At 43.7% G+C, this 21,573-nt stretch overlaps 1 protein-coding gene across 13 annotated transcripts in view; it reads left to right on the forward strand.

Moving 5' to 3' along the window:
* The window catches only part of PAG1 (phosphoprotein membrane anchor with glycosphingolipid microdomains 1), a 116,198-nt gene that overhangs the window by 77,694 nt on the left and 16,931 nt on the right, over positions 1-21,573 (forward strand). For 10 of the 13 annotated variants that reach the window (XM_056331723.1, XM_056331720.1, XM_056331722.1 and 7 more), the window contains 3 exons: positions 16,033-16,244; positions 18,515-18,566; positions 19,104-19,200. In XM_056331723.1, coding sequence (XP_056187698.1) covers positions 16,120-16,244; positions 18,515-18,566; positions 19,104-19,200 — 274 coding nt within the window. In that variant the 5' untranslated portion in view covers positions 16,033-16,119. Of the gene's footprint in view, positions 1-16,032; positions 16,245-17,188; positions 17,268-18,514; positions 18,567-19,103; positions 19,201-20,720; positions 20,858-21,573 lie in introns of those variants that run through there. The other 3 variants (XM_056331724.1, XM_056331725.1, XM_056331726.1) reach the window with 2 other exon arrangements.

Raw genomic sequence — 21,573 nt, forward strand, 5'->3', positions numbered from 1 at the left:
GGGTCACCTTCAGGTGCCCACGCAGAAGCAGCTGGTGCCATTTGAGATGCCCTGGAACATCTGGGACATTTTTTGTAGTCTCTAATAGCTATCTGAGAAGCATGAGAGTTTTCTGTAGGTCCTGTGCCATGTCTGCCAACCACATCCAGACGCGGGTTGCATCTACCTTAAGAAAGGGTATTGAATACTGTTTTAAATGGCATAGGCTGTGCCCCTTGGCCTCCAGCTGCCACTCCAGAGGGCACAAATCGCCTGCAGTTCCTGCATCAAGTTGTCCATCTCAGTGGACAACTGCATAGACACCCAGATAGCTTGGATGTCCTCAGACAACTCAAGTGGTCCTAGCTGCCAGTGTTTAGGCAACTGATGGCATCCACGTGGGCTGGTCAGTTGCATCCCTTGTGAGGCTCCATTGCCTGGTAGTCCCTGGGAGTGCAGGAGGTTCGTACACGTCGTTCACACATAGGCACACTTGGGTGTCTCATGCATCTCGTCAAGGATGGCTGACTTCACCCCATCATGTCACACATGTGGTGTTTCACTGAGCCTGCAGTGCTGCCTGGGACTTTGTTGACAGGAAATGAAAAAACTAGGGAAGGGCTGAGAGGAGGAAGACAGGAGAGAAAACTGTAGCTGCTGCCAATGTTGCTGCTCTGCTGTGCTCCGTAACTCAGCTGATGAGAAGCACTGTGGATTTGACCCATGGTGTCCCAATCCTCCAGCCTCAGCTGCAGAGCCACAGATTGGCAACATGGGCAGTTAAGCCAAGTCAGAAGCTGCACCGGGGGAAATCAGTGAACCTGAGGCTTGATTGCTGGGCAGCACCAGCACAGAGGAATAAGCTGGGTGTCAATGACTGTCAAATGACTGTTCTTCCGAGACAGCAGTAGGTACTCTGTGGTAACTGGCTTGTTTTCTTCATCTGTTTGGGCTGACCTTAGAATTTTCCATCATCATTTTGCCTTTTCCTTACCTTTGCTTCACCTGCATTCACCAGCAGTGCTGCCTTTGCCTATTAGCAGTTGTGTACCAGGGGATGTACTTTTTCTTCTTTTTGGCAGTTTCCATGCACATTTTGCTAGCTTTTTTGCCCCAAACCTTTTTGGTGCATGTCAGCATCTTATCTGTTTGCATGCACTAGGAACGATAGGAACCATGATCTATTTGGGTCAGTGCATGCCTGTGCGCAACTATTTCAAAATGAGGGATTTTCTAAGAATAAATTTTACCTCACGGATCTGGTTCTCATTCATTCCCACATAATAATCTGTTAGCTCCCTTCTGCTATTTTTTGACTTGTGAAACCAAAGTGAAAAGAGTGATGAGTATTTCTGTTGGTTTTGCTTTCTTCCAACAAACTCAGTCTTCCATTTATTCTGTTCACTGAATAACTCACAGAAATACATAGCAAAGCAAGTAGTTTAGCCGCTGCCCCAAAATTAAGGTCTACAGTCATGTGTTACAAGTCAGCTGTAATTTCAGAAAAGACCCTCTAAAAGGATAGCATGGTTGTTTTTCTGAAAGTAGTGCATCAGTTTGATGTTGTGTCTAAGTAAATGCAGATCTGGATGACCTCTGCTCTTCAGGCAGTTAGCCAGCTGTTCATCCTAGTTGAGAAAATCTTTCAACAAAAGGAAAAATTAATTTACTGTTGTTGCCATCAAATTAACGTGTGTTTCAGCTTTCAATAACTAATGGGTCACCCTCTCGATTTGTGAATGGTTTCTTTGAGGTCTGTTTCCTTCTGCAGAATCTGATTGCTTTACAATAGAACTGTCTCCCCAAGTGACTGAAAAGGTTAAAAAAAGGTTTGTTTACCATATAGTGTTAGGTTATCCTTTAAAATGAGCCACGTTCAGGAGGATATTACAGCAAGCATCAGCACATCAAATTTCTCAAAGGGTACAGATAAAACAGATGAAATCCAGAGCGTTTGGTGAAGGAAAATCAGACCTGAACAGGGCATTATAGCAGTGATGTAATGGTAAATTGTAAAAGGTAAGTAGCTGTTGAAATTGCTGGGGTGTGGGGGGTGTATTGTAGCTGAATGTGTGCTTGAGCTGACTTCTCATTATCACATATATATTTGTGTCTTGTATGTTACTTAATGTTATTTATCACATTTTAGGTAAGCAGTCCTATTAATTCCTATCATTTCATTCTCTTTCTGAGAGAGTGTTGTCATGTATTTCTTGTCATCTGCTCTTTGTATTTCTGACATGCCCTACCTTTTCGCACCACTTGGGCACCCTAATATTAATAGGCCATGACCAAAGTGATCAATAGGTGATGATATCAGTACTGGTGATTTTATAAGGAGTTTGTGTGAGTACGTTTGATTGGTGTACAGAAAAATAATTCACAGGGGAAGAGGTGCTAAAACAAAAACATTTCTCAGGGTGAGAAACTCTGGGCTGATGGCAAGGGTGGCGGTGCCCTGCTGGAAGCACAAAGCCCCGAGGTGGGTGGAGAACTGACGGCAGGTCGTGGGTGGCAGGGGTGGGTGGCAGAAGGAGGCAAGATGACAGAGGTGGAGGCTTCCTGGCCACGCAAGAGTGATGGCAAGAGCTGCTTTTGTGGTATGTGTGCACATGGACGTGGGCACGGATCTCTGGTGCATGTGTGTCTGCGTGTGCGTGTGCATGTGCCTGCTGTGGGCACATCTGCAGAGCTGAAGGACTCTTCTTAGCTGCTGTGTGAAAGACGTGCTTAGTACTGGCCAGCCATACAAAGGCTTCGAGCTCGCTGTCTGCTCTTCCCATCATCCATCACCAGTTTAAGACTGTTCTTCTTCTTACCTGGTCTGTCTTGACTGTCTCTCCTGTCCCTGAAGAACAGTTATCCTGTATCCAGTATGGGTTTTCATCAAACTCCAGTCTTACTTTTCTTCAAAACCTTAACAAGACCAGGTTCTGTGGGGAAAAAGTAATGATGTGGGTCAGCACAAAACCCAAACCTGGGAGAAGAAAAGCCAGGCTGGTTATTGATTGCGTGAGATGATGTGATGCTTTGCTTGTCCTGCCTACCAGCAGTTGCTTCTCTGTCATCATGCTCTGGCTGTTCATAACTCAAAAGCAGTAGCAAAACTGTTTGCAGGAGGCATGATGTATTTATCCTTCTCTCTGCAGTGCTACCCATATTGTAGTGCTTCCTGCTAAAAATAACACTAATGATAGTAACGTGGGAAAGCACAGAGGCAAGGGAAGTCTTACAGCGTTAGTGAGGCTTAAATTGCAGAAAAACTGATGCCAACAGGCAGCAAGAAGAACAGACTGGAGGAAAGGGAAAAAAGGAATTTTTTTGAGTCATTTGTTATTCATCAGATTCAAGTTTACAAGCTATAGACCAAATTCTGTCTACTGATTCTTGCTCGGGTGCAAGAGGGGTGTGTTTTTATTAGGGGTCCTGATTTATTCACGCTGAGGAAATGTTCCGTTTATACCAAGTTCACACTGCAAAGAGGTAGTTAGTAGATGACATTCAGACTGGAGATATCCCTTGAAACAGTGTGAGAAAGTATTTTGTCAAGTCCGTTTCCCTTACAGATAGTTTCCTAAACATCCAGCAGTCAGGAGAAAGACCCCAAAGCCGTGACAGGCAAGTGCATTCGCTGGATATGTAAATGCAGTATTCATACATAGCTTTGTGGAGGATTTCTTTTCCACAGCGTATGAACCAAACATCTCAATTAGATCCAGAAGGGGAAGACCTGGTTTTCATTAGCTGTGAAGACTTTCAGAATTACATTAGTTGCAGTTCATTAGATCTTATAATTGTATTTGCTGTGTGCCATGATGAGGGAGTGAGGGGTTTGGGTGTGCGTGGGGGCAAACCAGCTCATAGACCGTTCCCACAGGATCCATGATTAGCTTCTGCTACCTCAGTCCATCGGGATCAAGCCCAGAGTTTTTATATTTCCTTTTCCACAGCGGGAAAGCATGCAGATAAAATGCACCACATGCCTGGACGTTGGTGTGGGGGCAGGAAACACAGCTGGGTTTATTTTGCCTCGCTACCCCACGCTGCTCCAGCTGGCAGGCAGGACAGTGCCTGCGCTCAGTGGGGAGGTGAAGCCACAGGGTCTGCTGGACTGTCACAAGCAAGTGGTGGTTTCATTTGCCTCAGCTCTGCTTCCAGTTGAAAGAACAGAATGACATCATTGTGCTAGTCTTGGAGAGAAATTGCATGAATGAAACGGGGCAACAGTGTGGGGCCGTGAAAAGACCTGGTGTGCCAGTGCTGTGCCCACTGCGCGAAGGCTCAGCTACATTTTCTGTTCTGATGCATCAGCCAAGGAAGCCAGCTCAAAGGGGCGCATCTGAAGACCTTTTCCAGTAGGTCACCACACGTTAACCTCCGCTGGTTTTGTCTGTGATTTATAGGTATCTCCTTTTCCTAATTCTAGGTGTCTGAAAGTTCATTGGTCTATAAGAGAAGTCTACATATGACCAGCTGTAAAGGTCATACCTGGTCTCCTCTACCCATGAAGGTACTCCTCTCTCCACAGGCAGAAGATAGTCTTTACTGACCATTTGGAGCATACAGGCAGCAAGTTTTGGTTATTTTTAGATGGCTGAAGTTAAGGCAGCTCCTTCTCCCAAGAATCACATGGCTGTGTCTCCAACTCAAAGGAGAAAAGGAAGATCATGTAGATGTGGCACTGGCTGGGGACACGAGGTATAAGGGATCAGTTCTCATCTCTGCCAAAGGGCTCTTCAAAAACTGCCAAATCCTTCTTTGTCTCGGACATTTTTTTCATGACAGGGAAGTTAGTTATACAGGGATTCTCTCATGTGCTGCCTTGGTCTTACCTAGGTAAAATGTGAACTCTTCAGGACAGGGACCATCTCCATCAGTGAAGAAGGTTCTGCATATATGAACCAAATATTTAAGAAAAGCTGACATTCCTGATGAAACAGAAATGCTAAAAAGGCAAAAATCACTGTATTGAATCAATTAGAGTAACAACAAATTTGAGCTTGAAATAGCTCCTCACTTTTACACATCATAAGGTGAACACTGTTTTCTTAAAATTGGTCTGTCACCAAATTAAATGACTGACTGCTGCCTCTCTTGCTGTGGGATATTATACAGCTCAATTCTCACTAATTCCTTTTGCTTCAAGATTATTTAATCTTAAATATAACAGGCCCTTCTGATGTAATTTGTGCTCAGCCTCCAAGGACCATCACTTAGCTTCCCTGGAACACTCCTGTCTTCCAGGCTTTCATGTCTATACATTCTATACTAGCGTCAACACTCAGTAATCTGGGATTTTTATATTTAAAATTATTCTGCTTAGATTTTTCGAAATTAGAATGATTTAGGTGTGCTTCATTTGGGGGGGGGGGGCGGGATCTCACTCAAGGCACATTAAAAGGCTCTAATGTCGTAACAGTTGGATACAAGGCATTTTTAAAAATTCTCACTTTAGGTAGCATTAATCTCACTGGAAGTGCTAAAATTTTAGCAATCTATAAGTTAAATATTAGTGGAAGTCATTTAGCCTTCTCCTGTAATGAGATCTCTCAGGTGGGATCCCATAGACAGCATCTGGGTGAATAGAAGCCTGTTTTTAGAGATGTAAACATGTAGAAGTTGAATCCCACTGTAAGTAGGAGTCTTGGATTCTTTTTTTTTTTTAAATAAAAAAAAGTCCCACTTCTTCAGCAGCATTTCTTTGGGGACAATCAGAACATTGTGTTTTGCTGCTGCGTATTTTGCAATCTTCTGTACTTTTGTAAGTTCAGGGTCTTTTGGAAACTGGAAGTAGGCTCTGGGAAAGTATTATCTATCTGTTGTGTTTCATGGGCCTGATTCATACACCAGTTTGAGAACAAGTACGATTGCCGCAGATTTTAGAGGTCTTTTAGGTCAGATAAGAGACAATCTCTGTGTGTGCCCACCTCCCAGGCTAGGGGGGATTTCTTTAATTCTGTTATTATTACCTGAGTTTGCAAAAGGGTTGCTCAAAATGTTGTTGCACTTGCAAAGACTGAAAGGGCACTTGGTATGGTAGAATTACATAAACAGCAATTATAAACAGGCTGTGTTTAATATGTAATAGCATCTAGTTCCAGGAAAAGCAAAGCTATCAGGAGTAGTTGTGCCAGAGCTGAAAAACACTTCACAAAGACAGCTTTCATTTCTATATGCTCTAAAGTATGCAGTAATTGTGGTCTAATTACCTCACTGCAGCCAGAAAGCAATATGGGATATTGTGGGGGTGTGGGAAAGAGCACAATATGCTACAATTAAGTTGTAGTCTTTGGCATGGTCACTCATCAGATAAGCTTTTCTGCTGTCACATTTGAGACAGTCATTATTTGGCTGCTAAAGCCTGGGGAAAATATGTGGTGGTGTTCCTAAGGAGCTGTTTCACAGAGACTTCATTATAGGTTTCTTCCTCAGCAGCTGGCCAAGCCCAGCCGATGCTCTGCATTTGCAAGCTGTGTCCGCAGCGCTCCACGTTTCCCTGCTTGCGCTGGGGGGCTTTGTACTGCTGGTGGTGAAATGGGGGGTAACATTTTTACTCACTGTGGGATGAATTAGAGAGCTTTAAGTTATTAGTTTATAAACCTGTTTGCTCAGGACCTGATTTATAATGGAAGATACCTTTGGCAGAGATTTGTGAGCACAGGGTTTATACACAGAAAGTGAACGTGGGGAATAAATGTCCTAGCTATGTGACAGGTTAGGGACATGATGATGCATATGTTTTAAGCCTAGCATGCAGACTGTGTTTCAGTGGGATATTATGTTCACACACAATTGTGCTCGCCTTTCTTTGAAAATCCAGTTTTGCAGTCTGCTAGAAAACCTTGCTAGTGACATCTCTTATTTTCTAAAATTCTTCACCATTTTAATAGAAACTATTCTGCCACCTTGAAGCAAGTACTTGAATTCCCATGCTTAATTGTTCATACAGCTTCCCTTATTCTTCCTACTTTCCCAAATGTCTTTCTGAGGAGGAGAGGCAGTATGCAATGCAGGCTTATATGGAATTGCTAAAATTCTGGTAGGAACAGAGAGGAAAGTGTGCAATGAGAAGTCAGGTCAGCTTTGAATATGTTGACCTGGAGGTGATGTGGTCTGACAAGGCATGAATGAGCTGATAGGATATGAATGCAGATTGTGGTGTAGATGAGCATCTGCTGTTGCAAAAGCCATTTTTAGGTTTTCTGCAGTGCCACAGATGGATGGGTTCAGAGAGACTTGGTTTCTCTTTAGGAGGTGCTAAGACTTAGAAGGGGTTAAAAGTGACCAGTGTTTTGGGACTGTTCAGTTTTGTCTTAGATCTGTTTTTGCATTACAGAGCACACACGTCCTCTGATAAGCCAGCTATGATTTCTGTAAAAGTAGATACAGTGGGGAATTAGATCAGAACCTCATTATTCTGCTGCTTCACAAAGCAGAAACATGAACTGTTTTGAAGGCTTATGGCACGCACAGTCTCTGCAAGGCTCATCTGACAGCCTGCAACAGCAGCACAGTCCGTGTCAGTAATTCTTTCCAGCATCAGACTTCCAGGACCAGGCCTTAATTATCTGCACATCTGGTCTCCTGCAGCAGTTCTTCGCTGCTTAGAATATGGCATGTCTGTCTTTAACTGTTCTCATTAAACAAGTGCTGCCACGGAAGCAGCTTAAAACACGATGGCACCAGAAGAGCTTTAATCTGTTGTAGGAAAGGGTTTGTGCTGATTTAGTGTACAGGAACCCCAAAAGTGAAATGCAGGAGGTACTGCATGAGAAAGGTGACCTTGGTGTGAGGGTTTGTGTAGTTCAGTACTGGATCTACATATAAACAGCTAGAAGCCAAAACAAGGCAAAGCAAATGCAGAAATAGTAACAGGAATTGGTCTTACAACTTTTTTACAGTGCATTTGGAGAAACTTCACAATCTTGATTCTAGTGGCATTGTGGTGTTGGGAGAGGTTCTGCCAAGCTGTTCAGTCCAAACAGCAGTCCTGTTGCCTGTTGTCTCCAGAGGCATTTAATTACAATTGTTCTTTTCCACCTAACACCAATTTAAAGCAAGAATAACATTTATGTATTCAGGCTGTTCCATAGTATCATCTATTTTAATGCAGCAGTGCCTGAAAATTATCTGAATTTTCTCTGATAAAACTTCAACATCTTTGTACTTACTTTATTAAGTGCTCATGCATGCTTGTTGCTATTTTAATAGCTTAATACAGTTTTGTCACCTAAAACAGAGGTGATTGCCTGAGGCAGAAAACGGAACTGGCAACTGGCAGAGAGAAAGGAGCTGCTGAGAGGAGCTGGAGTGGGTAGAAAGCTGGGCATGTCCTGTGGTGGAGGAGTACTGAGAGAGGAGAAAGGAGCTCTAGCACAGGGGGATCGAGGACAAAAGGACCCACTGTTATCAGATGCTCGGTCTGAGATATGAAAAATCTGGTTTTGCCAAGTTAGAACAGCCCAAAGCATAATTTTGGCTGCAGTCAAAAGGCTCCTTCCCAAACTAATCCCAATCACAACTCGGGAGTTAGCTCTGGTCAGGGACCACTCCTGGCAGACAGTTTGGATACAACCACCATTCTGTGGTTTATAAGAAGGTTTAGCAATATGGGCTTGGGCTGTACCATGACCACTGGCTGCAGTACAGCACAGTTATCCCCGACATGTTTAATTTACTGCTATGGATGTAACCTTAATGTTCAGAATACAACTCCCACCAGCTTCTGCAGACAGGCTTCAAACCAGAACCTGCAGTAGGAGAAGCCTATGAAAAGTGTGGCCCAAGTATTTTGCCCACACAGAGACAAATGCAGCCCTGATGGTGTCACAGAATTTGGGTCTAATGCCATATGAGGTTATGCTGTCAGGAATCCACCAGCGGTGGCAAGCTACAGAAAGGAGACACGCAGGAGCTGCCCTCCAGCTGCTCTGCCGTTAAAGCATGGTGAGGCCATCTGGTAGAAAAGGTCAGAAAACAGTTTCAATTTAAAATCAAGAGGTTTAAAGAAGGGATGTTTGGGTGAAGTAAGGGTGCTTTAAGATCATTTTAACCCAATTCACCATAGTGCTACACCTATAAGCTCACATCAGGAGCACAAATGGCATTTCCCTGCCAACGACATGGTATTCGCATGCACGCAGAGAACAGTCCTGGCATGGATACAGCTCTAGACTGAGTAAAGTACATCTGCCACGTCCTCCCTCCTCTCTAAATCAAGCGTGTAGTTTGATGTGAACTCTTGTTGGTGCAGGATTTGTGTTAATAGATTAGCTTCATTCGGGTGCTTTCTTTAGGGTGACCTGAGATTTTTACGTACAAGGGATGCTCTCAGTCTTGGGGCACTTGGAGATACACTGCACCCACTGATGCCTGAGCTGGGTCTGAAGTTGCAGAGGAAATTTTCTGGAGAGGGAATAAGGTAACAGGACCTCATTAGGTCTCCTGTAGGATGCTAGCTTCATAGAGAAAGTCTGTTTTTAGAATTTGGAGGAACAGAAGATAAAAGGATCTACATCCAGGCGTTTTACTTGCACCTGCAGGACTGTTTCTGCAGCTGCCTGTTTGTTGTAGCCTGGGTTTCTGTTCTAGTTTTGGGTTTGAATGACAGTGCTTGCAGCTGGATGTAGACAAGAGGACATTAGTTTCATACTTCTCAGCCCCTGTCTCAGTTTGTGGTTCCACTTATCTTGTACTTCATCATTTCTTGGTTTAATGCAGCTCTCCAGGGACTTGCTACCGGAGCAGTAAAAATCTAATTTAAAAATTACGAGCCTCTTCCCCAGTGTCCCCTCTCCCTCCCAGGTCTGCATTGTTGGGGTGGAGGGGGTCTTCCGAACTGGGGGAACTCACTGATCGCTTTTGCGGTTTAGCAGCAGGTAACCGAAGGCACCGGGAGCAGAAGCGGTGGGAAGGAGAAGAGAGCAGCAGGAGACCAAGCAGCTCAGGAAGGAGCCCTGTAACCGAAGCTCGGTGCAGAGGCGAGTGCGTGAAGCTCCTGGCATGCCCCTGTTAGCCGAATCCAGCCTGACAGCCCAGGACAGGGAGTCGCGATCCCGCAGCCCTCCCCGAATCTCTCCTGTCCTGTCACATTTGGCTTCTCGCATTCAAAGTCGCTCAGTTGTCAGAACAATTTCTTCTCTTGCCTTGGCTCCATCTATAATTCATTAAGAAACGCAGAGAGGTGAAGCTGCCAGCTTCCCCTGCTCTTTCCCCTCTGGAAAGCATGGGCCACGTGTGGTTTGCAGCAGGACATGAATGAAATGGCTGTAAACCCAGAAGGCAGGGGGAAGGTGGTGGGAGAGGGACACAGCCATCTTCTGCTAGGCCTCCCCAGGCCATGGTGTCCGCCTCTCCAAAGTCCACCCCATACGCGCTTCACCGCAAGCTCCTTTGCTCAGAAAACCCAGGTCAGATCCTAGACCTGAAGCACACTGGATCTGTCAGTTCCTAGGCTTCAAAGGAGTTCAGGTCTCAGTCCAAGCTTTTGTAGCAGCTTCCCCACGAGTTAAAATGTTCACTCCATGTGCTCCCTAAAATTGCAGCCTATATCTTGGGCCCAGAACTGCTTCACCCCAGATACAGTTTTTTATTCTTCTGTTTGACAACAAATTTGCACTTGCACATTATACACTCCACTCATCACCAACTCGGGCTGAACTGCCTCAGCTCTGCTTTATCCCTGCAACAGCTGCAAGGAAAAATAACACATTATTCACCGTGAAAGTGCAGGTCATGCGATGAAATACCCGTCTTTCTGAAACCGCAAACATAATTGGGCACTTAAGTGCAATTTTGAGGAAATAGCTACAGGCATTATTTGTCATATACGTTCCACTTATGGCAAATATTGATGTCTAAAAAGCAAGAGAAAATTCCCACAAGAAGGAGATATTATATTCTGTACAGTGTAAGGATTAGTTTTCTGAACTGATTGTGGTTTTGAAATGTGAACGCAGTGTCATTTACATTTTGCCTTAGATGAAATAACCAGTTTTCTTATCCAGGTGTTCCAAGCATGTCTCTACTACTCTTCCTTAGAGTTCAGCATCACCACCAACTTGTGTGGAGATTTCTGTGGGAAGGGTACAATGAAAGAAATCATCTTGCAAGATAAATCACGTGGGGAAAAAAACAAACAAAAAAACCCCCCCAAAAAACCCCAACTTCAGTTGACTGTTATTCTGTCTCAGCAATGTCTCTCTAAAGGTTAAATGATTCAAGTCTGGCAGTCTTTCGCGGTGGAGGCAGGACTTTTTCAAGCCCAGCAGATGAAAGGCCCCGTGTAAGCTCCATCGTTAGCAGCAGGGTTTGCATTCAGCCCTGAAGCACCCTCGCAAGAGCTGCAAAGCCCTGTCCCCGCATGGGGAGACTCACCAGAGGGCAGCACAATATCACTTTTTATTGTACAAGCAGGAGTTAACGCTTTCAGCTGTCTGAGAGCTTTTTGAAATTATCTGCTTGTTGTTCCATAGTTATGATTGCAGATAAGTTTCTCTTTAAAGCTAGCCTCTGAAGCTGCTCCAAAATCCATTATATTTGGCGTTTTAGTGTCCAGGCATCCACCAAGTGGAAGCAGAAGGAGTCCTGATGGTTTTGTTTTCAGTGCATCTCTCTGCCAGGTTTCTGTCCAGGGCTGGTCAGGGAAGCAGATGGGTGCTCACCCAGCCTCACGTATTTCAGAAGCTCTCCTGTGTTAATAGCACCAGCCTGAGTGAATACTACTATTTCAGCTCCTTGTTTGGGAGGCATTATCCTCCCCCCTCTGCTCTGCCCTGGTGAGGCCACATCTGGAGTGCTGTGTCCAGTGCTGGGCTCCCCAGTTCAGGAGGGACAGGGAACTGCTGGAGAGGGTCCAGTAGAGGGTTATGAAGATGATGAGGGGACTGGAGCATCTCCCTTCTGAGGAAAGGCTGAGAGAGCTGGGCCTGTTCAGCCTGGAGAAGAGAAGGCTGGGAGGGGATATCGTCAGTGTCTACAGATATCTTAAGGGTGAGTGCCAAGAGGACAGGGCCGGGCTCTTTTCAGTGGTACCCAGTGACAGGACAAGGGGCAACAGGCACAAACTGCAACTCAGGAAGCTCCACCTGGATGTGAGGAAGAACTTCTTTACTTGGAGGGTGATGTAGCACTGGCACAGGCTGCCCAGGGAGGCTGCGGAGTCTCCTTCTCTGGAGACATTCAAAACCCACCTGGATGCTCTAGGTGCAGCCTGCTCTAGAGGAACCTGCTTTAGCAGGGGGTGGGACTAGATGATCTCCAGAGGTCCCTTCCAACCCTGGCCATTCTGTGACTGTGTGATTAAACAGTAGGAGTAAGCCCCCTGATGGCACTTCATGAGAAGAGTTCACAGAGGGTGAATGTAGGAATGCTTTTTTTGTATTATAATTATATTTATTTCTGATTGTCCTGTGTGCTGAGCACCTTCAGGTCCTCTAGCACTTTTGCCAAACTCTCACTGTTCAAGGAGCTAAGAGTCACTGGTCACATCTTGCCTGCTCAGCTTCCTTCATGTGGGGCTTCATCTGCCGTCAGTCTGTTCCAATTTATTACTCTGTTCTGCCTGCACAGGTAACTGGTGTCTCCAGCAGTTGCCTCCCCTGGTTCAAGTGCCACTGTACTTTTCCAACCTTTTCTGACCTCTGTCCCTCAATTTACAGTCACAGCTTTGGTATGTGAATTCTTGCTCTTTTGCTGTAGATTAAATGTATCTTCTGTCCTTGGTCATTCTCTTTACGCCATTTGGCTTCTGCCTGGCAGGATATCTCATGTCTAGCTTCAATCTTACACTTCACTCCTGACATTCACATGTAGGTCTCCCTCATCTCTCTCCCTCTGATCTCACTCCTTTGTAAGTTCAATCTCAACTCCATCTGCTCCTGCTTGTCCCAATACTTCCTAACTCTGTACTGAAGTCTTCAAAGATGCAGCTTTTCCATGAAGCTGCTCCCCATGCATCCTTAGCTTTCCTTAGCTCAAATATTATCATTATTTAAAGGCCAGCAGCCTTAAGAATATATGTGTAGAATAGAAGAATAACTTTTCCTTCCATGTTAGCTTTTGGTACATTACTTAGTCTTCTGAGAGGCATGTAGTATTGTTCTTCAGAGTACGTATAAAATCAGGAACTTAGTAGTAGAAATAATTTAAATTATATCTTTCAAGACAACTTTGTATCTGCTTTAAAACAAATAAACATGTGATTCTGTTTTAAGAAAAAAGAAAAATATTTTGCAATCCCTATTCTTTTTCTTATATTTTTATTTTCCCACTATTTGGAGGGGGGGGGGGGGGAAGGAAAAAAAGGTTTCATTTTCATTTGCAGTCTGTCTTTTTATTTCTTGGGAAAACTAAGGAAGACAACAAAAATGCTGAAAAAAGGTGGGTTTTTTTTCCAAGGAAGGAAGAAAATTCCTGAAGTTGTTTAGTCTGGAGAAGAGGAGACTCAGGGGGAATTTATCGCTCCCTACAGCTACCTGAAAGGAGGCTGTAGGCAGGTGGGGGTTGGTCTCTTCTCCCAGATAACAAGCAACAGGACAAGAGGAAAAGGCCTCAAGTTACACCAGGAGAGGTTTAGATTGGATATTTGGAAAAATTTCTTCACTTCACTGGTCAAGCATTGGAACAGCCTACCCAGGGAATTGGTGGAATCACCATCCCTGGAGGTAATTAAAAAACATGTGGATGCGGTGCTTAGGGACATGGTTTGGTGATGGATTTGGCAGTCCTGGGTTAACAGTTGGACTTCAAAGGTGTTTTCCAACCTGAATGATTCTATGACTATTCTATGAAAATCAATATTTAAAAGGCAAAAAGATAGGAAAAAAGAAGGTAAAAAATCTTTCAGGAATAATTTTTATGAGCTTTAACAGGGCAGAAAATGCCTTTGAAAATTAACAAGAAATAAAAGTTGGAAAGAAAAATACTTTCTATTCAAAACACTTAACAAAGCTTTGGAGCTAGTTAAGCAGCCAGTGCAGTGCGCTTTGTAGTGTTTTCTAAATTAGGGCAGTCCATCACTTCTACAGGGATCCATCCCAGTGCATGGTGCCCCTGCACCTCATCAGACAGGTCTTTGCAGGAATTAAACCAAGTTTTCTCCTGACTAAATCTGATTCCACTTCTCTTAAGGTCTCACCGTTTCACAGGCAGTGATGTGGCTGTGACTTGGTGCAGAAATAACCCCAGTCTTGCTTTAAAATAGGGATGAGGCAGGGCTGTATCAGATTCACATCTGCAATATACATCATCTTTAGAGTGGCCATCTGTTGCTTTTACATGTTTAATTTTTCAAGCTCTACCAAGATAACCACAGAGGCACATTGCTCAGCAGTGGTCATCCCCAAGGAGCGCTGGCTCTTTGGTGTCAGTACTCAAGGCTACCACTAAGACATGTATGTGCTTTGGCAAGGTGTACGACACTGCTCTTCCCATCCTGTGTATTTATGGGTTTGGAGAAGTTACAGATTATCTGGCTTTCTTATAAGCTGGCCAAACGAGAAATATTTAACTACACTTTGAAGTTTGTCTTTACAGGATCGGAAACTTTTTCCATCTTTTGTTCGTTTCTTCCCATTTCAAGTTATTGCAATGCCATTAATACCTAAAAGAAAAACAAAGCTTTTATCCACCATGGATAAATTAGGAAGAATTTGTTCTTCTTGGAAGGTGTCCAGAAGCCTGATCCTGCATGGTAGAAACCAATGAGCCCATTTTATGTAGGAACAGAACTGCTACTTGTAAAAGCTGCCCAGTCACGTAGCTTATTTGTTAAGTTTCTTCGGCTGACTCACCAGATTTCCTTTGATGTGAATGGCCTTCTTCTGGAAATTAATCCTTTTTTTCATAAGATTTCAGTAACAAAATGGTAATACGGTGGGGTTTTGATACAGATATGACACTAGTACCTAATAGAATTTGCTATTACAAAGTGTGCTTCTGCTGAAAAAAAGAAAAATGTACATACATATTTCATATATAAAAATATGTATATGAAAATATGTGCATGAAATTAAAGTAAGTCTTAGTGGTTTTAGACGTTATTCAGTCTTATGTTTGTGCTACTTTTTCATTCCCAATAGACAACTGCTCATTTCTTAGCCATTGTATTCTATTTCAGCATTCATCAATCTTGAAGTCTGACTGAAACCCTGTAATAGACTTTGCATAACCTATTCCTAAATTTTGGAGAAATTGATGTCTTCAGCAGTGCAGAATGAAAGACTTCTTTTTTATTTTTGCCATGTTAACAGTGTATTAAATTGAAAATATGTATAAAATTTTAGAATATACTGTATACCAAAAACTTATATATCGTAAATACCATTTGCCCAGGATGTGTCTCCAGGGGCTGCTGTGCTGTAGCAAAAGTTGCATTTATTCAAGTTGTTAAAAATTGTTCTGTCTCCTTTTCTTATTAGTTGTTTTCTTAGACTTGGGTGGGGAGAAGCAAAACAAGAAAGTTCAGTATTACTACTCTCCAGGCTTACTATTAAGAAAAAAAGCATTAAGAAATAAGACTAGATCTGATCTGCTGCAAGAAAGGTTTTTGTGGCATTCCTTTCAACGACTTACCAAGCTCATTTGTCACTGTACTTTAAGCACTGAATCCCGTGCAGGCAGGAAAGGTTGAGAGGGAAGGAGGCAGGCACCTGCTGCATCTCTCTGTTTGGCTTGTTAACTTTGCCGAAGTTGCAGTTGGTTTTGAAAGCTCAGTTTTCAATGGAGTTAACAGATATCACTGCAAAATAGACTACTCTGCCCCTCAAAGTGGATTTATGAACTTCTTCCTCAAAATACAAGTACAGAGATACTGTTACCTTTTATCTGTGTTGAGACCGTAGATGAGTAACAGCTTGCATTAATATTTGACAAGGTTTGTTTTGTGTCACTGTCAGAAATGTAGCTGAAAATCTCTTTGGCTGGCTGGCTTGTACATGAAACTGTTTTTTTGTAAGATCTGGATGTGAAAATCTCTCCTGCCAGAGTTGTAGCTGTCAGATTCATTATCTTCAAAATTTATATTAACTTTTAATGGTGTTTTTCTTTCTGCAGAAACAGAAGGTGCACACAGCACAGATGCCAGCCCTCTCCAAGGAGTAACCTCTTCAGCCCCGAGTGACACCACCTCCCGCTAGTACCATGGGGCCAGAGGGTGGTTTCTTAGGCAGTGGACAGGTCCACGTCATCCTGTGGGGAAGTTTGGCAGCCATGACAACACTCTTGTTCCTCACCTTCCTCATCTTCCTCTGCTCCAGCTGCAACAGGTAAGGCTTGGGAGCTCAGCAGGCAGTAACGGTTCTTGAGTCAAATAGCACGGGGATTGAAACAGCTTCACCCATAACTAGTTAGCAAGAAATACCAAGAACTTAGGTATAGAAATTTTAAAAGTACAGTACAAAACCTGTTTTTGGAGCAAACCTGAATTTGAACAATTCTGTCCATTCTAAAATCTAATATTTTTTTTTCTTTTGCTGTGAAGGAAAAGCACTGTTGTGTTTGCTAAGTGCTTTCTCCTAAGCTGAAGCCTGGAGCACAGATGGATGCTGACTGTTAGCAGGTCACACTGCTAACCTGAAACTGAGAAAATTAGGTGGGCCAAACAGGACAAAAAAAGCATAGGTAAAAGGGAAAGGAAAACAATTTCTATGTATTTCAGCTTTGCTTTGGCCGTTTTTGAAGACTGGGGAATTGGCCCAGCCATTCAAGCCAAAATGAGTAAGAATCAATCCGTGATACTAATTAATGTCTTGTATTCATTCCTTATCCTTATTTTCTTTTCTGTAAGAGGGTTTAATTTCACCAGTACAGGCACTTCTGCTGACTTTATTTATTCACATTTCAAGGCCCCTTGCTGACACAGGGGCTCATCCGTGCGGATAGCACAGGGGAGCTGGGCAGCCTGCGCTCAGCCCGCGGTGCCCGTGCACCTGGGCAGCCCAGTTGGACCCTTCGCAGCGAGGAGTGGGACTGCTGTGGCCCGTATCACTACATTTTGCCAGCATAGCTCAATCAGCCAAGTTTATAGGCGGAAAAAAATCTATCCATAACTCAGTACAGCAGCAAAATGTTTGTTTTGGACCCTTATGTCTATAGGAGCATGTTCTTTCAGCCATTCAGCATTAAGAGCATTGAGGAAGGCTGTGTAGCCATAAAATACACTATATTGGCATAAGGTGCATCTACAGTGGAATTCTTTGCTTTTCAGCAGGATTTCTCCAATGCCCACATTGCAACAAATAGTCGTGGGCAAGACCAGACCCCAAAAGTTAGTTGAAACCCCAAAAAGTGTAAGTTGGAACTTGTAATTTCATGTGATTCAGGAGAAATGCTTTTGTAAGCTGTTAGGTGACATTTCAGTATCTTCCTATTCATCACAATTTCCTGTGATACCTATGTTAAAATAGTAGAAATATGGGTGGGTGGGTGGGTGTGGGGGTGTGTGTGTATTTATTTTAAAGTATTAAACCTATTTTAAAAATCCTTAAGCCCACAAACATTGCATTTAGGTACCTTGTTTTGTCTTGTAACACTCCAGTCTTTGAAACTTCTGTAGAAAGATGTGTTTAAAACAGAGTCAAAGCACTGAGTATGTCTTTGCAGTTACACAGATACATTGCCAGAAACTATGTGGTGATGCTCTAATTCTTGTGTTGCTAGACACAGTATCTTTTATTTCAGGTCATTCTGTAGGGCAGGTTATTTGCAAGTAAATGCAATTATGTATTTTTTTTTTCCTAACTTACTGTTCAAAAATGGCTGAGAACATGGAAAACTGAACAAAATCTGCTCTTTCCAAAATGTCACAGTCAAAAAAATTTCCAGAGAGGAAATTAAGTATTTGTAAACTTTAACTCTGCTCTGCATCACTGCATCTTTACTTGCTCTGTTTTTCTTACTTCCCAGTTAGGTAGGATTTTAACAGTTGCTAATGTGGGAGGTGTGGTGCATTGCAGACTTTAGAAGCACGGATTGCATGTTGTCAGTATTTTCTCACCTTTTTGCTTGCCTTTTCATCTAGGGGAAGGACACTATTATTTTAAGCTCATAGTTTATTACAGTATCTCAGACTAAGAGCTGTAATTCCAAGATGAAGCATCCTGAGTGGCAGTAGGCTGGATTTTGTGGGCCTTTTCTAATTCTTTGTAGCGTAAACACCTTTTCCTGACACAACTCCCCAGGCAGCCTGTCACCAAAACATTTATCTCATGTATCTCTGAGCATTTCAGACATGATTAAATTGAGGATAATAATATTTTTATTATCATCAGTTACTTTTTACTGTGATCTTACACTGAACGAGAAAAAGGTGTGTGTGTGCTTGTTGTACCTCTTCAGGTATGTTTATCACCACCTTGCCTCAATGGTGACCTTACACAGAGGTCATACCAGTCCCTGCAATAATTTTCAATTACTCTGTTTTCAATATTATTGTAAATCACAGTTCTGTTCCCTGCGGTGTCTAAGGTCTATTAATGACTGGCGTTTGTACATTAGCATAATCTGTAGTAACAGTTCGTATGTCTTTTTCATTAAGGGAAAAGAAGGCCAAACATCAAAATGGTGATCATGAAAATCTGATGAATGTGGTAAGTATTTATTTCTGGCAACTGATGTCTGTCTTGTGGTTGGTTTATACCAAGCTCCTTGCAAAATACTGCAGATTGGAAAATAGCCCAGGAATTTGGAGGTGGTTGACCAAGGGAAACTTTAACAGTTGCAGAACAGGAAGAGGAGGATAACTTGTGCAGACCCTGATAATCTGCACTTTCTCAGTGCTCTTTCTGCCCCTGTTGCACTCCCCATCTCCCACCTTTCTTTCACAACAACTGCAGCACAAGTGCAGTGTAGCCTTTGTCAGCTGCTGTCTTCTCATGGGTTAAAGCCATGTCTGTCACTACAAAGGTTGGAAGGGAGATCACTCCGGGCATGCTTGCATCTATTTGTTTTAACATCTGTAAACACAGGCACCTAAATCTTTGAGTATAGTCAGTATGATTTGACTCCTGCCAATAATACCTGTGAGTCAGACCTCCCAAGATGACAATGAAATTCGTCATGTATCTATTTATGCAAACATTTATTCCAATCCAACAGGGATTAGATCTCACTAATTTGTGTTGCAGCCTTCCGACAAGGAGGTGTTCAGCCACTCGATTACAAGTTTGGCTACAGAGCCCCCTCCAAGCAGCGACCAGAACGGGGCACTCAGCAATGGCGAGGGTGAGTGGCACAGCCCCTGCAGGTGGGCTGAACGGGCAGCGCTGTCCCCTGGCTCACACCTCCCACGCACATTAGCTGCACATCGGTGATCCCTCAAGTCTTGGTTTTCTAGCCATCGGCTTTCCAAGCACACAGTCACACCATTTGCCTGAATACACTGCGTTTCACTCTGCTCGCCTCCGGAGGTCTGACACCAGATCAGCTGCTGTATCCCAGGGCAGTGGCCAGGCATGCAGCACTCTGGAGGGGCAGTCACTCCTCTTCGCACAGGACACGATTCACATAAAATTTATAATCCAGTTAAAAATGCAGCAAGCACATTTGCCTTGCTGGGAATTTAGCAACACATCCTATGGAGAAGCTGGCATTTAGGCTGCATCTCCACTTCCATGCTGGGCATGCTCTGGCACAGCCCTGTACCCCGGCTCCCAGTCCTCCACGCCAGCCAACACCAGGAAGGTGCTAAGGTCCTCCTCGGGGCCACCAAGCTACAGCTGCAGATTGACCAGGCCATCAGGCAAAGACTGCGACATTCCCTAATCTTGTCCAGCTACAGAACTGGGATGTGACCAGAAGATGCAGTTGCACCTTCAAAGCTTCAAAAGCACTCCAGGAGGCTGTGGAAGTATTTCAGGGCCTCCTTCAGGGACTCCAGCTTTGGACCATAGTCCTGCACTGTGCGAGGCTGTTGCTGGTATTTTTGTATTTTAGAAAACAGGCAACATAAATAAGCGTCCTTTGTTTTCCTTAGTCTTTGCTTTGCTGAATGCTCAAAATGATTTGCAGTGAAGTACCAATGGAAAATATTTTGCTCAGCTGCACCTAAAAATAAACTTGCTCTCAGCTCAGAGCCGCTGGGAGCCAGCTGATGTCTCCACACTAGGCATCGACACTGGGGGCTGCGCTCCCAACTTAGAGCTCACCTCCTCATCTCCTTGTGTAGCCAGAGGCCAAGCTATTCAGTCTTTACCCCTCAGAGACAAGCATCCAAAGGAATTTTTAAACTTTGGTTTTGCAGCTGATCACTGCTCCCATCCATTGTCTTGTTGTGTGTTTCGGTGTGTAGCTAACGGAGGAACTCAAAGCGCAGAGCAAAGCCCTGCAGAAGGGAAGCATTTCTCTTTGCCACGAGTCGACACACATGCAGCCGTCAAAGCCGCTACTAAAGGTGCGCTGTCAACCAGCAGACAGTTTTCAGGCCATCTGATATTACACAGCTTACACCCTGCATAACAACCCTTCTGAATAACAGGAACCGATGTGCTTTCATTTCTTCTTTATGCTTTATGTATTCTTTCTGTTAATAGTGCTTTTTTTGCTGTTTCTACTAGCCTTTTGAGCAGGGGTAGGGCTATGGAAGCAGCACCATCAAATGTTGATTTTTTTCCTTTTCCCAACCTGCCAGCATTGTGTTTATCTATGTCAACCCTTATCTGCAGCAACCCCCTCTGTGCTACTACCTATAACCACAGGTGCACAGAAACACGAGCTCTCATTGCTTCTGATTTATCTCCCCCCAGGCTGAAAGGGGTGGATGCTCTCATGCTCTGCACAGCACAGAAATTCCTGGAAGCAAGGGCCAGAAAGGGAAAATGTGTTCCAGCTTCTTCAGGATGGTTCCTGATGTCCTTCAGAAAGTCTCCAGGCATCCCGGGGAGTGAGTAGGACACCTTGCCTGTCTGCTATTCCTCCCTAGCTGTATGCAGGAGCCAAGTGAATGGAGAAGGATGTTTTCCTTTTCTTCTCCCATTTGCCATTCAGACAGCTATTACTGTCTCACACCTCCAGTTCCATCCCGAGTTTTGCTGTCAGGGTACAGCTCCCTGCGGGTGCTGACTGCATGAGTCCGCATGCCCTGAGCACAAGAGAAAGCAACATCCATGACAACCACTGAATCAAGGGTACTGATTGCTTCAGCTACTCCTTATGTCATCAGGTCAAACACACTGAAGGAAATGGAAGAATGGGTTGATTTTGCTGAGAGAGTACCATAAAAACTGTACTAAGAGAAATAAAGCTGTTCAGAAGGGTCTTTTCAAAGAAATAATGTGACGTAAAGTTACATACCATTTACTACCTGAAACATGCTTGTATGGTTTCACGTATACATCCCTGAATGCAGACAAATGTCATACATGTGCACTGCAAGATGAGAAGTCCCATAGATTTCAGTCCCTAATACCCTCTAGTGACAGTGACACGTCATCCACTTAAAATAACATGTTCTGCCTAACACTACTTTCTGAAGTCTAGTCTTCTCTTTTGTGCATATGGCTGGCTCGTTAGTAGGTTGTCAACCTACATTATGTGCTGCGAGACTAAGAGAAGCATGGCATAGCCTTCCCGTGAGGAGCTTCTGGTGTAGCACGTGGT

This window comes from Falco biarmicus, chromosome 3, assembly GCF_023638135.1.
Source record: "Falco biarmicus isolate bFalBia1 chromosome 3, bFalBia1.pri, whole genome shotgun sequence".
Lineage (NCBI taxonomy): Eukaryota > Metazoa > Chordata > Aves > Falconiformes > Falconidae > Falco > Falco biarmicus.